Source organism: Idiotropiscis lumnitzeri, chromosome 18 (genome assembly GCF_059441095.1).
Source record: "Idiotropiscis lumnitzeri isolate Australia: NSW breed Sydney's pygmy pipehorse chromosome 18, RoL_Ilum_1.0, whole genome shotgun sequence".
Classification (NCBI taxonomy): Eukaryota; Metazoa; Chordata; class Actinopteri; order Syngnathiformes; family Syngnathidae; genus Idiotropiscis; species Idiotropiscis lumnitzeri.
In genome coordinates, this window is record NC_142408.1 from 4,272,309 (window position 1) to 4,288,250 (window position 15,942).

General features: G+C 42.5%; 2 protein-coding genes across 27 annotated transcripts in view; one reads left to right on the top strand and one right to left on the bottom strand.

Annotated features, from left to right (window-relative positions):
* Positions 1-2,754, top strand: part of dnm1a (dynamin 1a) — a 34,088-nt gene extending 31,334 nt beyond the window's left edge. For 13 of the 23 annotated variants that reach the window (XR_015839767.1, XM_088281540.1, XM_088281555.1 and 10 more), the window contains one exon: positions 933-2,754. Coding sequence is in view for 9 of the 23 variants with exons in the window: in XM_088281540.1 (XP_088137666.1) it covers positions 933-963 (31 nt within the window). In the remaining 14 variants the exon portion in view is untranslated. Of the gene's footprint in view, positions 1-17; positions 179-932 lie in introns of those variants that run through there. The other 10 variants (XR_015839770.1, XR_015839773.1, XM_088281543.1 and 7 more) reach the window with 3 other exon arrangements.
* Positions 2,755-3,236: 482 nt separating this feature from the next.
* On the bottom strand, positions 3,237-14,860 carry golga2 (golgin A2). Of its 4 annotated transcripts, XM_088281534.1 has the most exons (28): positions 14,743-14,860; positions 12,632-12,793; positions 12,082-12,150; positions 11,467-11,601; positions 11,137-11,183; positions 10,835-10,898; positions 10,476-10,535; positions 10,178-10,258; positions 9,790-9,828; positions 9,645-9,707; positions 9,346-9,439; positions 9,154-9,260; positions 8,978-9,036; positions 8,719-8,860; positions 8,533-8,622; positions 8,311-8,418; positions 7,760-7,847; positions 7,542-7,684; positions 7,249-7,467; positions 7,027-7,140; positions 6,372-6,596; positions 6,199-6,298; positions 5,932-6,023; positions 5,424-5,715; positions 5,144-5,305; positions 4,960-5,066; positions 4,708-4,897; positions 3,237-4,580 (listed from the first exon to the last, which is right to left on the bottom strand). In XM_088281534.1, exons 1-28 carry the CDS (start codon positions 14,836-14,838, stop codon positions 4,339-4,341), a joined length of 3,390 nt encoding a protein of 1,129 aa, XP_088137660.1. In that variant the 5' UTR covers positions 14,839-14,860; the 3' UTR covers positions 3,237-4,338. The 4 variants fall into 4 exon arrangements, with proteins under 4 accessions (XP_088137660.1, XP_088137661.1, XP_088137663.1 ...); XM_088281535.1 differs by lacking the exon at positions 12,082-12,150; XM_088281537.1 differs by lacking the exon at positions 11,467-11,601.
* Positions 14,861-15,942: the final 1,082 nt, after the last annotated feature.

Genomic DNA, 15,942 nt, shown 5'->3' on the forward strand with positions numbered 1-15,942 from the left:
CCCATTTCTCTTTTCAGAGTGCTGCATGGGAACACACAAACACACGTACAATTGAATAAGTGTGTGTTGCGTGGATTTTCTGCATAAACCCCACCAAAAGTGCTCACGTCAACTGTTAGCCTCCATTTTTTGTTGATGTTTTGTGTCATTGCCATGTTGAGATGTACCGTGACTCCCTTTCAGCAACCATTTTGGAAATGTTGATTTAAAAAAAAAAAATCTCTCATCAATAATGCAGAATTTTTTAAAGTGGTTAGCCAGTATGAGCTACTTAGCTTTGTAGCTGTGCGTTATGCTTCTTCCTTCATTTTGTTGGTATTAGTTTAGCGTTACAAACACCATAAAAGCTTCTGAATAATATAAATCATTATAAAAGATTACAATTATAGTTGTTTATCTCATCTTTGCTATCTTTGCTATTAGCTTAGCTAATTTTAGCTGAGTTGATTTCATTTTAGTTTCATTTTGAGTGGTGGTCAGGGCTAGCAAATAAAGTTTCGTAAGTAAATTTAGCAAATTTAACAATCTTAACCACAAGTTTGCGGGTTTAAAAAAAATTTAAAAAAACTCAGATGAACAAGCAATACAAAACTAAGATATGCCATGCTAACTAGTTAGCTACTAGAGTATTTATGTGCTATTTTCGTACAGCAGGCTATTTGAATCTTAATCTTACAAAATAATCAGATTTATGTGTTACATTTTTGCCAGCAGTTTCCTTTGACTTCAAAATGTGCTAAGCTTAGTTATGCCATGAGTAGGAGGGTTCCCAATGGCAGATGGTTGTGCGTAACCCGCAGTCCCTCCATGAGATGTTGTGTTTTACGACACGTTTTCCACACAAAGTGACGCTCGAAGCACTCCAAATGAGCAAACGTTAACCCCAATGTGTGAATCCCCCTTCGCCCTCTTTGTGTGCCCCCCCCCAACAGTCGGAGACCCCCACCTTCACCGACCCACTAGACCTCCAAGCTCCTCCTCCTTCCTCCCCTTCTTCCATCCGTCCTCTTCGAGCCGACGGCGCCCCCTTCCTGTCATCTGCGGCGGTGGGGTAGCTCTATCCTGCCGCTCCTACCTCCAACCCTCCAATAGCGCCCCCTGTCAACCACAAAGATGCACAACACCTACACGGTCCTGATGCATGGCCCGCTATAACACACTCAGACCCCATTCAAATAAGCTGTGAATAAATTATCGAGTTGCATTTTCAAAATTGTCATACACACATCTAGACACGTTAACTATGATATCGTAAACTAAAATAAAGCAAAACGGCTCTCCTGACAGATCGCGAGAGTGAAATTTCCGATACACACATAGCTGCTTGCATGACCCACTATAATATTCCATTAAAATAAATAACACAACAATCTTTTGCTATGTTGATATTCTGGTGTTATGAAATTTACATTTTGGTTGTGAAGTGGACAAAAAAAAAAAAATCACTGTAGGTTCTTCTGTCATTTTCATGCTAGCCATTTTACCAACCATGCGACTACATGTTAATTACGTTCGACCCACATTTCTGGTTCTATGGTTATCATCACACTTTTCCCATCCCAACATAACACCCACAGAAAAAGCCAAAGAAAACGCAAAACAATCGCACAGTCCCCCCTGTCGATGCAGTTTTGCCAAAGTCGCACGTGTTGCTGGCTTGAACTCTCGTATGAATGGATGACCATTACTATGACATCATCCTCGCATGACATCATCATGACATCGTTTGACACGCTCTCTTCTCATTCTGCACAGCAGGCCGACAAAGGGGCGCTGTTCGAACTCTGGAAGATGCCTCGCACTCCCTTTTTTTTTCCCATCACTCATCCATCATCCATCACTCACTCACGCCACATCTCTTGCACAGAAGCTATGCAATGCGGGAAGACCCTCCTCCCTCCTTCAGCCTCACTTAAAACACCATTTTTGATCCTCGGGTGAACAAATGAAACTGTTACCTTATCAAGGCGGGATATAAATAAAAAGTGCAATATGGTAGCATGTTTCTGTGCTGGGAACCCCCTCAATGAATTACCTTCTTCTGATTTTTAATTTTTTTTTATAATTTAAAAAAAAATGATAATCTGCCCATTTTTCTTTTTCTGCTTTTTTTGTTGTCAGTGGACACGGGGGTGAGTGAGAGGATACATTCCATATACACGATTCTCCTTCTGTTTGCTTTACTCTCAGTAGTGCTGTGTCGTATTTTTGGAGTCCTTCAAGCTGGTGATGTCATCAATCAATCAATAAATAAAGCACACCCACCCCATGCAACTCCTGTGCATCTCACACCTGCAAAAAAAAATTCAAATCACCCTCACTTGTGTGTTTTTGCAAATAGTTTATGATTCAAGACTTGACCTGTTATTCTGTATATATGTGTTGTGCATCTTACTTTTTTTAAAAGCAGGGTTTCCCACCCAAAACAAATCGGACACGGTTGCCATTTTGCACCAGGCGCCTTCCGTTTTGGGGCAACCTTACTTTTAAGAAGAGGTGCCATGTATGAAGTCTATTTAATTTAAAAACATGTCGCAGTGATGTGTGTATATGGATCTTGGCGGGATGTTTGATACTGTGGTGTAGCAGAGATTATTTTGCGGTTTTATTTTTTCCCCCCTTGTTCCTGCGCCGGTGCAACGAGGGCAGGGCAGTGTACTGTTAATGTTCCCGTGGATGCAACCATGACCGCACCCTGCAGGACTGCTGTGACATTGTTCACGTATAGAAATAAACTGCAGTGTACTGACAAGATATTTGGTGTCCTCTTTTGTTGTTGTTGCAAGTTAGTTTCATATTAATGCTTAAGTAGAACGACTATTTCTAAGAATGTGGGGCATTCCAGATTTGGGGGGCATTTTTTGTCTCAATGAAATATAAAATAAATTATCCATGCACAAAATAGTATTTAAAATATCTAAGAGCACTTGGACGCTCCGGAATATGGCCTTTTTTTTCTGAATATGGCTTTGGTCTTCATGTTTCCCACCTGATGACCAACTTATATTTTAAATTTAAAATAAATAAAAGTTTGGTTCTTCATTAGAGCAGTGATTCTCTAATAGCAGCATTTAGAGGCCCTTCAGATGAGCGGGTGAGATTTTACAATATTTAAAAAAGTACGTAGCATGCATGTTAAAAAAAAAAAAATGCCACCAAGAATGTGTTGTTGAAAATATTATTAAATATGTGAGTCCATTTTGGGGAAAAAAAACAATGAATTTACATGATTTTGCTCAATCCGTTTTATTCAATAGAGGGGGGGAACCAAAAGAAAAAAAACAAAAAAAAATTACAAAAAAAAAATAAATCAAAGCCAACAAATCAGTTTTCATTTTCAAAGCTCACTCACTTCTATTGAAGCATCTAAAACTGATCGGTTGAGACACTAAATCATTCCAAATAATAATAATAATAATAAATAGTATATTTCCTCTCTTTTTTGTCATTCTTTGTATTCAATGTCCGCCTGTCAGTCACAAACCACCTTCTGCACATACATACACCCAGCCACATGAATATACAATATGATACACACTTACAGTATATACACTTCACTCGACTCGTATGATCACTGCTCGCCCTCTCCGTCGCTTTAATTCCGGAAGTAACAGCGTAAAGAAATGCCACCCTATTTGACATATATCAGGGGCGTGCAAACTTTTTGAGCAGAGGGCCACAACAAACAAATTAAGATACAAGGGCCACTTAGAAATTTTTCAACTTCAAGTTATTAAACAAGCTAAAATCAATCCATCACGATATATAACGAACGGCCCTCGGTTTATGTTCAGACACCCCTGATATAGTTTGACCGCCCCGAACGAAAGGAGGACGTCAAATGGTGGCGTATTTGGAAGGAAAGTAACAGAATGAACAAATGGAAAGATGAGGAACAAACATGTGACGCAACCTCCTTCGATATGGGAACGAATCTGCATGTTCAAGACGGATTACAGATAATTTTGGCAAAATTTGGCGGGAAAGGGTTTAGTAACTAGAGCTCTTCCATCCATTCTACTCATTTCCTTCAAAATGGCACCCTCAGCAGCAGAGGCGTCATGGGATCCGTCATTTTGACACTTTGTACAAACCGTTTTAGTGCAATTAACATCTATTTTCTCATCATCTCTACAAAATTATACAACAGACTCCGTCTCACGCACACGCACACAAACAGGCACACTCCAGTTTTTGATAAGTGGTACATTCAAACCTGATGTGTCACAAGTAAGGAGACGTGAGGTCCTGTTATTGCACTTGAGCGCACGGAAAAGGGGGTTCGGGGGGGGGGTGGCGGCCATTTTGGATGCTGCTAAATATACGGAGATTGCGGTCTCACACCACCAGGATCTTCACCTCATCCTGCTCGTCGGGACGGTAGAAGAAGGGGATGCAGGGGTTCTCGCCCATGAATGGGGGCGGCCGCAGAGGCCCCTGCGGGTTTTGAATCTCCTGCAGCAGCTGCATGATCTGCCGCGCCGTACCGTCCTCCTTGGGCTCGGCGGGGGGCGGGCTGTGAGGCGAGGGGGCTTCCTGGCCGGCGGTCGGCTCGGAAAGGGGGATGATCTCCATGGCGTCTAGGACACAGAGAGTCGATCAGACCCATGTGAGCGGAAAACCCCTTTAAGGCTGCCAGTAAACTAAACACGGATTTGGAAGGACTAAGTTAACTTGGCACTAGTGTGTAGAGCCCCTTCAGCTCACCTGTTCCACTGCCAGCGCTGAGGTCGTCCCCAAGTGCTTGGTGTTCAGGGTGACGGTGGTCCTCGCCAACAGGAAGAAGGTCGGGGTTCACCGACGCCACGCCGCCAATGGCGCCGGCGTATCTGCCGTACCAGTCGTTCCGCTCGGCCACGAGCCTCATGACCAGGTCCTGCAGCTCTGCCAGCTTCGCCTGACGGGCAGCAAGTTATTTCAGACCTGCGTTCACTGCCAAGGTGAAGTTCTTGTCAGTACCTTCATCTCTTCTTTGTCCTGAGCCAGCAGGCTGATGTATTGCTCCTTCTCTTGGTGCTTCTGCTTCATGATGGCTCTCTGGCTCTGGTACAAGGCAATGTACTCTCCTGAAAATCACAACAGCATCAACATTTAGCGGGTTTTAGCTTCTTGCTGGCGGCAGAAACAATACCCCCCCGCTCACCGATGGTGTCCGTCTCGCCAGAGAGTTGGATGCACCGGTGCTCCAACTCCTCCACGCGCTCCTTCAGGTCGGCCTTCTCCTGCATGAGCGAGGTGAAACGCTCTTGGAGCTTCTCCATTGCTGTCTGCAACGCCTGATGAACTTCCACTGGCACTCCTCCAGCTTTTGAGCACAGTAGTTCATTTTACACATTAGCAGAATGAAGACATATCGTGACAAAACAGAACGGCAATAATAAATAAAATGAAATAAATACATAATTTTATTTAAAAATTTTCACCTGAATGTTGGTGACTGTGATCACAATGACTATGTTGGCCCTGAGTGTGTTCATGATCGTGATGGTGATCATGATGGTGATCGTGATCGTGATGGTGATCGTGATCGTGATGGTGATCGTGATCATGATGGTGATCGTGATCGTGATGGTGGTCGCCACGCCCAAGGTGGCTGAGAGCCACAGCAGCCTGGTGCTTCGCGGCCACGTGGAGTCGCTGCTCCTCCCTCAGTTGCCTCCTGACTTCGTCCCGCTCGGCCTCCAAACGAGCCAATGCGCCGCGAATGAAATCTTCCTGCGAGGCGGCCAAATCGGTCACAAAGTCAAAGACACGCAAACGTTACACTACAATCACCATGAATGGACCTTGTCTTCAAATTAGTAGTTTACATTTCTGACACTGTTAAGAGGGAAGAAAATAGTGATTTCGCTTAAGCTTCTCGGATTTGCCCTTTTTCCAGAACAAATACAACCGAAGAGACGAGGAAACGTCGGAAAACATTGTTCTCACCATCTCTTTTTGGCTTTCAAAGTCTTGCGGGATGATGATGGGGGATGACTCTGGAACAGCTTCTTGAGGCAACTTGCTCTCCACTCCATCTCCTGAACATAACATATCAGAGATATGATGTTGATAAAAAAGATACTAACGTATCAGACAAAGAGAGCAGAAATAATCAAAATATGCACTTTTTAAATGGCGATTTTATTTATTAAAGAAAAACACATTTTGGCCGACTCTTTTCCTCTTGCAGAAGAACAGAAGTCAGACACAAACCTTCATCTCTGGGCGCCAAAGCGAGAGCCGAACTGTTGAGCAGCTCCCTCACCTCAACCTTCAAATGCTCGTTATCTTTCGCCAAATGCTCCAAATGCTCCTGAACCCGGAGAACAAGGTCAGACATTTCGTTCTTTCACATTAGAAGACGTGAGAGGCACGTGCTGACATACCTGCGCTCGCTTCAGTTCATTCTGGCTGACTTCCAGCTGAGCGCGGCCTTGGGACTCATCATGCTGCAGCCGGTCCATGAGCTGGCTCTGCGATAAATATTGCCGGTGGAACTGCTCTCTCTCGGCGGCCAGTGCCTGGTAGGCGGCGCCGTACTGCTGCAGGTGGGCCGCCACCTGGTCCCTCTGCTCGGCCAGACCTTGAGCCTCCTTGTATTTCTCTTCCAGCTGGTGGTAAGAGAAAGCTGAAATTAGCACAACCATCTGCGGTAAAAGTTTGATATGAAATTAAAAAAAAAAACAAAAAAAAAACAGGAGAGTGATTCCCAACCACCGTGCAGTGTGATTATACCAGAAAAGTCCTTTGATCAGCTTTTTTAGTCTGACACAAAAACGGACTTCATTTTTTTTAGTTTAGGTTAGCACTCACGCTGTATTTTTGCTAGTGAACTATATTCTGTCAACACATCACGCATGTGACGATCGGTCCTCCTGACATGACTTATAAGGACTTTATATATCAGTGACAAACGCGGAAATGGAAGTAAAAATTGGAATCCTGCATTCTTCCCCTGTGTATTTGTGCTATTATTAGAGCTGCAACACAATTTTTCTTGGCTCAATAAAGGTTGGGAAACGCTGACGTGGAAGACCGAACCTGCTCTTTCACGTTGTGCAGTTGCTCTTGAAGCTCGCCCATTCGGCGCGCCAACTCCTTCTTGACATGCTGCTCTGACTGAATTGCGGTAGTCAGCTCCATGTTCTCATTCGTCTGCAAAACATGTTGGAAGCTCAACTGCGACACTCTGGTGTCATTTTAAGCACTTGTCGTCATTTGCTTTCGAAAAAGGAGGATTTAAAAATAAATCAATAATCTCACCAGTTGAACAAAGCCATTCTGCAGCTCAGCAAGCTGGTCCTTCAGCGTTCGGTTCTGCGTGAGAGCGCGGCTGATGGTCGCCTTGTCCGACTGAACGTCTTCGAGCATGCGGCGACGGTCGTCGGCCTCCTGGGCTTGGCTCTCCGCCTGCTGCTCCAGATCCGACAGGCGCGCCTCTTTCTCTGAGCACAATCGACTCAGCTGCTCATTGTCGCGCAGCTACAAGGAGAAATTGCAGCCTTAAAGACATTTGAAATATCCCAGGGAGACAATTCCAACATAGTGGTGCACACTTGCGACTGGTACTGCTCATGGAGAGAATCCTTTTCCTGTTGCAGAGCGCTGAGGGCTTCCTGTAGCGCTATTTCGTTCTCTGAAGGGCCTGAGGACTGCGGTTCTGCAAATCTCTGGTCTTCGGCCTCTCGGGACAGTAATGCTGGAGGAGGTGGAGAAAAAAAACAGATTGAGGTTTGTGTGACGACAATCATTTAAATGGGTGACTTTGACTTACCTGCTGCGTTTTTTAGCTCAGTGACTGTAGCTTCAAGTTCTTGGACTCGTTCGATGTTTCTGTCCCTCTCTTCTGCAACCAGCGACACCTTCAAGATGGACACACATACATTATAGATACATAAAAGCATTTATAGTTAATAGCTAAACCCGCATATTTCCACACACCTAACACAAATACCTCCCCCAAGGGTGCAACACCCGTCTCATCATGTCAAATCCAAAAGGTAAGCAGAGCTGCATAGACTTGTGCTGGATGCAAACGTTAGCATTAGCTAACAACATTAGCATCAAAATGTTCACTTTTTACTACTTGAAATTGCTAAATTAGTAAAGTACTCCGTTAAAATGTTGGCGAACGTCTTTGCAACCTTGAACGTCGACTTAGATGAGATGGACTAATTTCACTGAGACAAAAAAAGTCAACGTGTGTGAAATGTTCTGCAAGTATTGAATCATTTCGGGTATTTTTGATGACATGAAGACACCGGGGAAGCATTTTTAAATTATAAAAAAAAGAATGCACAAGGTCGCCTTGAAATCTCGGTTTACTTGTGTTAGCAGCTGCTCAGTTTTGTCCTTCCAAACGCGTCCCCCCTCCTGGATCTGCTCTGCATAGCAGTCCCTCTCCGTCTTCAGCTGGGCCACCGACTCCATCAGCTACAACGTGAACAACAACAAGGTCTTAAAAGTAAGTCGTCGCGAAGGAAAATACATTTCTATAAAAAGGTATTACAGGTGTCCAGACAAATAAACAATGTTTGCAAAAAGAACCTCATGGTTGTGGACTTCTACTTGCTGCTTTTCATCCAGCAGTAACTGGATCTGCTGCTTGGCACTACTGGGATCCGACTGGGTGGAGCACTGGGCCGACAAACAAAACACAGAAATGGAGATGTGTGAAAGAAATAAGGAACAAAATTCCGATATACGTCAAAAGTCACATGACCATAAACGGACCTGCTGCAACATGAGGTCGGCGATTTCGAGCCTCTTGCGGAGATCCTCCACCTCGAGCCGCAATGTTCCAGTCTCGTGCGCTCTCTGCCTCAGCTGCTCCGACAGCTCCGAACTTTGTTGTTTGGACTCGTCGCTCAAATTACTGCAAACAAACGCAAAAAAAAAAAAAGATAGGTGCGGCTTTCAATTCTCTTGATGATCAATAGTGATGAATACAAAAAAAAATAATAATTAAGTTTTGCCTGAGGACCTCACTTACTTTTGTCTAAATATCTCAAGCCTCAGGACGTCTCTTTCTTTTTCCAACTCTTTGTTGTGCTAAAGACAAAACGAGAGAAAAAGAAGAAAAGAGTCAGAGAGCTCTCTGAGAAGCAAATAATTTTTTTTTCCTGCGGCTCCACAACCATTTGCTTGAACCTTCTCTGCGTTTACAACCTTTTCAAACTGTTTCTGTTGTGTCGACACGGATGACAGCGTTCTCTCCAGCTCCGACACTCTCTGCTTTGTTGACTGCAATCGGCTATTCAGCTCCTCTGCGTCTCCTGAACATAAAATAGAATTCAAAGGAAAAAGGATGTGATACAAGAGATCGTTTGTTATGGCCAAACAACATCGCAACACACCCACCTGCTTTCTGCCGTGCGGCCTGTTGCGTGTATTGTAGTGCCGTCTGCAGCTCCGATTTCTCAGACACCAAGATGCCAATCGTTTGAATGTGAACCTTGAGAGATCAAATAAATAAATTAAATTAGATGCCTACTAATTCAATCACTGCATTTTTTTTTGTCTATCAGGAAATAATCGTTAATCAGTCATCGCAAGCATTTATTGAAGATGCAGTGTTTAAGTGAAGATCACTACAGACTATTTTTTTTTTTTTTTACATGCAACGATTTCATTCACATGTCAACCGTATGAGGGCATACCTGTAATTGCTCCCGCATGGCTCCCTGCTCTTTGGAAAACTTTTGTTCAAATTCCTTTCGCTCCTGAATGAACAGAAAAGCAAAAGTCATGTCTGGGAAAAATAAGATGCGCCGCAGGAGAAGATGAGCAAGAAAAGAAAAACACCTTCTGCAGCTGATCCGTGAGCTCCTGAGATTGTTGCGCCTGCGAAAGCAAATGAACACAATTGTCATCACTGCAGCGTGACAATTCTTGGCCTTGCATTGTTAGCCTATAAGATTAAAACTCATGTCCGAACTTCAAATATTTGGTCATTTTTGTTGCGCTAAATTAACAACTTTACAGCTACCCGCGTTTGAATTGTGTAAATAGCGTAAAATCTTTTTCTTACAGTTTGCAGAATTGCATTCAGCAGGGGTTAAAAAATGTATGACTTCCATGCATGGCTAACCATTTTAGTGTGGACACTAAAAGTGGCGTGCTATAAAAAGGTGACGTGCAACATAGTTCATGCACCGTGGCATCCAAAAGACTCACACGCACAGCTTCTTACCAGCTGGTCAAGCTTGGTATTGAGCTGAGAGTTTGTTAAGTTGCTGGACTCCAGGGCAGCAGAGAGCTCCTGGTTCCGACTCTATTGTGTACACATGCATCGGGGAAAGGAGACAAGGGAAGAGAACGAAAACACATTTGTGGCAGGAGACAAATAAAAAGGACACGACGGGGAAGGAGAAACATTTGTAAATGATTAACATAAGGACAAACAACAGCATCTTCATGTGTGGTGTGGAAAAAAAAATTTTAAATGTGAGCAATGGAGCGTGTGGAAAATAATAAACATTCTGACATACGTCCAATTCTCTCTCGCCAATGGCTGGAGCACTGTCGCCATTCACATGTGCAGCAGACGACTGAAATCACAAAAGAAAAAAGAAAAATAAATAAATAAATAATTATTTTTAACTCATTCAATTCATAAGTCATACATATACCTTTTCAAAAACGTAGTCCCCACCTCCCAAAGACGTATTTATACGTCTTTTTTTTTTTATAGCATTAGAACACAATATTCTGTTTGCCTCGCAAAATCAGTCAACATCCAGAAAAACGCTGGAATTGAGTGGTTCCTCTAGTGAAAATTTCTGGGATTAAATGAGTTAAATGGAGAATGGACTCAGATTTGCATTCATCAGAGGTTGTGGCAACGTACTTCAGAGACAAGGCCGTTCAGCTGCTGCGAAAGTTGTCGCAGGCTCTCTGTGGAAGACAGCTGTCTGCGGGAGAACATATTACACAGAACACATGTTGAAAAAAAAAATGATTATGTGTTTTCCGGCATGTCTTGTTCAAAGTTAAGAGCCCAAGAGTAAATCGATATCGTAATTATCATGACAGGGGTATTCGCTGCGAGCGGTGCTTTAAAGTAGCACTTAACTAAATCTTGAGAAAAAAAAACTCCATCATATTCTTTTTCACAAACCATTTAAGATTGAGCGAAATAAGCCAACCTACCTATTTTCCTCTGACAGACTCTCATTGCCATTGGTGTCAGGGTAGACCTGCAGAAAGACAAACAAACAAAAACGAGAGCGTAAAAACAAACAGAAACAGAAACAATGTAGACATTCCAAAAATAATTAACAGTTTGCAAACGCTCGACTGCGGGGGTTCCACAGAAAATCTGCCAGGCCAATAATTTCTCGTTGTCATCGTCTTCAGCGTTACGATTTTTTTTTTTTTTTTTTTAAACTCACTTGTAGTCAACACCAATGTTGTTAAGTGTCGCTGTATAGCTTTGTTAGAGACAAGCGAGGATCGGAATGGAGTCGGAGTGAGACACACCTGCAACACGTCTGTGTGGCATTCGACACTCTGAAGGTTAGTAGTGGTGTTAGTGCTAGTTGCGTTAGAATGCCGGTCGAGCTCAGCCGATGGAGGCGGACCCGAGGACGCGATGGTCTCCATGTTGGCTACGGTCTGAGGTGGCATGTACACAAAAGAATACACGAGTGTTATGACAGCACAAGAAACACAACAGAGAGGCATTTATGCGATTACGTGCACTGACGACACACGAAGCATTTTGCCAGCCTGTTTTTTGAGACAACTTGCATTGTGGAGCCTGTTCAAAATGCTGTCATGCAAATGTATCATTTGGGATCAGCACACTAGATGAAATGCTCGGCATTAGGTGGTAGGAGGAGGGAGAAAATCTATCTCCACATGTGCAAATGCACCATCTTCTCAAGACTTCAAGCTGAGCATGTGCTCTCTGCACCACGTGACAGATTTAAGAGCCCTTCATTAAAGAAATTGGTTTGGATGGGGATGCGAGCACTTCAATCATAAAAAAAAATAAATAAAAAAAACATGAAGAGGAGCGGGAGAAGCACGACACAGAAATTAAGAAAGCATAAAAAAAAACGTAGAGCAAACACGAGGATTTATGGAGCTCACCTGACTTTTGCCATACGAAGGCAGGACTACTCCATTGCTTTGACTAAATGCTTTGAGAATATTGTCAAACTACAGACATGAAAGGAGACATGAAAGGAAAGAGAGAAAATCTTCAGAAGAGTAGCACAGAAGGCAGACGTTTTTAGGATTACGCACAGGAACTTGTCGAGGGGGAAAAAAGGTCAGCGTTAATATTAAGGCATGTTCAGTCTTACCTTGGATGACAAAGTTGAGTACAAAGGTCACGTGCAATTTTTAATATTCTTAACCAACATAAAAAAAACTTTTTTTAAAACTATTAAACAGCTGAAAAGCATAAAAACAAAAAAACACTCCACGTAAGACAACATATTACGAATGTGAATTTTCTTAATTTGTTTTGGTGGGTATTTTTCTTCTCATAACGCCGCATCTTTCAGAATAAGAGTTGGAAATGACAGAAAAAGCTTAATAATAACCACAAAAAAAAACAAACAGTTGTAGCTCTCGTGAGACCTTCGAGGCAAAAGCAGCTGAACGAGAAGATGAGATGCTTCTTGAACAAGCTTACATCGTCTGGAGAGTTTCTGTCAATCGAGGGTGCATCGTACTGGTTGGGTCCCTTCACTTTCCGCTTCTTCTTGGCTCCTGCGCCGCCAAGAACGCCGCCGCCGCTTCCTCCTTTATCTCCGCCAACACTGGTTGGAGTGCTCTTCTGCTGGAACTCCTTGAGCTGAGTATCGTGGGGGAAAAAAAAAAAAGACATTTGAGTGGAAATTATTTAAAATGAATATTTCTGTCTTAATACCACCAAACCAAAGAAATGATCTTTGACCCACAAGCAGTAGGAATAAACCCGGCAATAGACAAACTGAGCAGGTTGACTAAATGGTGTCCCAAAAATCACTATTTACACATGCTTACCATTTTTCCAACAACAATTCCGGTTTGGACAGACGTGAGATCATGAGCATTTGACATCTTAGGATTTGCATTTCTTCTAAGCTTATTTTCCTTGTCCGTGCCTCACTGATTAACATTAGCACAGCACTGCAAAATTGCAACATGGCAAGAGGTTTTTCTGTCCTGGACTGCAGATCAGCGATAGTTTGCTTTTTTACAGTAGCTCGGCTCAACGGATGCTTTGCTAAGTGATTTGCAAACCTGATTTCAGGTTGTTTAAAGACTTAAAAGTAGATGATTATGATGCTCAACAGCTATCCCCTTTTTACAGTCAATATTTGACAAAACCTGAGTCAACCTCGCCCATAGAATATTATATGATCATCTTCATGTTTTGTTTTTACTCAAGAGTACAGCCATCTAGCACAAAAGTATGCACTTCAAGCTCTCCTTCCTACCAATATCTTTCTTGTGACTTAACAAACAGCGTAATAAAACTTCAGACCCCGGTTGAGTTTTACAATTATTTGATGGAGATAATTTGATTACTATCATCTGTTATACTACTATTTATTTAACTCTGTTTTGTTGGTTATACTATGTACAACATATTGACTGGATTGATTTCCTATTTTGTTATAGCGACCACTCTTTAATTCCGAGGCATATTTCAACATGATTTTGTCATGATCGTGACTTGATTGTGCCTCTGTTCTCTTATGACGGTTGTGTTACAATGTTTGTCATTGTACCCAATTGTGATAGAATGAATCAAAATGCAGCAATGTCACTGTCCAAAACAAATTTCATTTTCTCATCTATCCTATATTGCGAAGCATCTGATGAAGCTCTAGGTAAAAGGTATGCAAGCAATGCAACCAACCCAGTCTCAAACAATGTTCATCCCAGTCCAACTCAGGTCATGTTTCAAGTGAAGCTAATTTTCGTTTTTTTTTTGTGTGTGTGTCTATGTACCAATTAGCACGAAGACAAAATTTATAGACGTTGTCAATGCGATCGCTTCTTAGCTGCGAAAGTCTTCTTTCAAAAAGTGACATTTTAAAATCCTGACTTTTGGGGTGAAATGCCACATAAGACAGATACTATTCAACAGAACTTTTCTGGAAAAATATCGGCATAGAAGATTCCTGAAAGGTAACGTCGCACATGTTAAAGGCCAAATTGTAACCAACAAACAAGCCTTAGACAAACAACCCGGGACAGGGAAGAGGGCTGTCAGCTGTCAAAACACTCCCCGTCATTCTTCCCGTCTTACTTGAATTTACGAGTAACCAACTAACTAACAAAAAAAAAGACGGCCATAAAAACAAAAACAGTGACATGCTTGCAATCGTACACCGCTCCCTATTCACTAGTTAGCATTTTGGCTAATATTTTGTTAGCCAAGTTAGCACGTCCCGATTCGACCGAATACATTTTATTTTGTCAACTAAAAAGCAACTCGGACGCCTTAGAGAAAGAAATCACTGACAATTCAGATGGTGTCGCGTGGTGCAAATGTCACTAAGAAAAAAAAACAATGATCACAATTGGGGAAAAGTTTATGTTAGTGAGTAAAGGCCTCAATACAGCCCCAGACTTTCCTGCGCATCGATGCGCGAGACGACCGACAGAGGCCGGCAAGCGTCAGCCGTAGAGGTCGGAAGACGTGGAATGACAATCCCATTGGCCGGTGAATTGGGACAAAATGGCATACAATGTGGGGAAACATGCCGGCTTACGTGAAAATCGAACGGGCAAAATCGTTTTTAATTGTACCTTTTTCTTGGCTGCGGCGAGTTTTATTTGCCTGCTCTGGTCGGCCATCCTGCTGCTGCTGCTGTGACGATCAACCGCCTGGTCGAACCACGTCATCAGTTTACTGTATGATGCATGGGATCCAAGTCTCTAGGGGGCGCGCTTAACTTTGTTTAAGATTTTTTTTCAATAATAAAATAAAATAAATACATAAAAATAAATATAGTTATCAAGAAAGTGGGGGCTAATCAAATTACAATATTAGAAGGGTTTGTTTGGATATGGGCGATGTTGAATGTTGAAGTGTATTTCAGCAAATCCGCCATAATGGATTTGGCCATTGTATTAATAAACATCAGCAAATACAATTTGTAAAAATTGAATCAGAATGACATTATAAAAGCGATGTTTCGGTATTAATCCATTGAATTATTCCTTGATAATTCCTCTCCAAGGAGTAGTGTGAACGAGGCATCGCTTCACTTTGACACATCCAATATGGCTGCAGGGTGGAAAAATTCAAGTTGGTGAATATGTACTGTATAAGTACTGATAATTGTTAATACTTGCCAGCAGTTGTCACAAAGTGTGCCATTCAATACTGGGAGCGGCATTGCTGTGCAAATACAGTACGCTAGCGTTGAATAAATACCTAAAAAGTACGATCTGTAGGGTAATCGGGCAGCCCATACTTTTCATGAGCCTCCCTTAAAGCAGAGGTTTGGGGACGGATCTGGGTAGTGTGAGGTTTCCAACAAAGAGGTCAGCCATTCTGTCCACATCATTATTGTAGCTTTTGTCACATTACTTTAGCTATGTGCAGGGTCAAAGCGTAATTCATATCACATTATTGTCATCATAAACATCTTCGGATATGCTGCCATGGATATTACGGCCCTGGATGAGGACCCACTCCACTGAAGTCATCTTCCTACAGCACTTCATTCAATTGACTCTTACATTATCTTATCTATTATTGCATAGCATCATTGTATGTGTCAAATGTTGCACAGTTGGCATCCATTGCAGCCTGGTCATCCTGGAAGGGGGATTCCCCCATCTGTGGTCCCTTCTCAAGGTTTCTCACTTTTCCCCTAATGAGGTTTTTTGAGTTTTTCCTTGCCCTCCTGGGGGTTAAGATCGGGGATGTCGATTGTGGCTATGTAAAGCCCTTTGAGACTGTCTGTGATTAAGGGCTATACAAATAAAATTGACTTGACT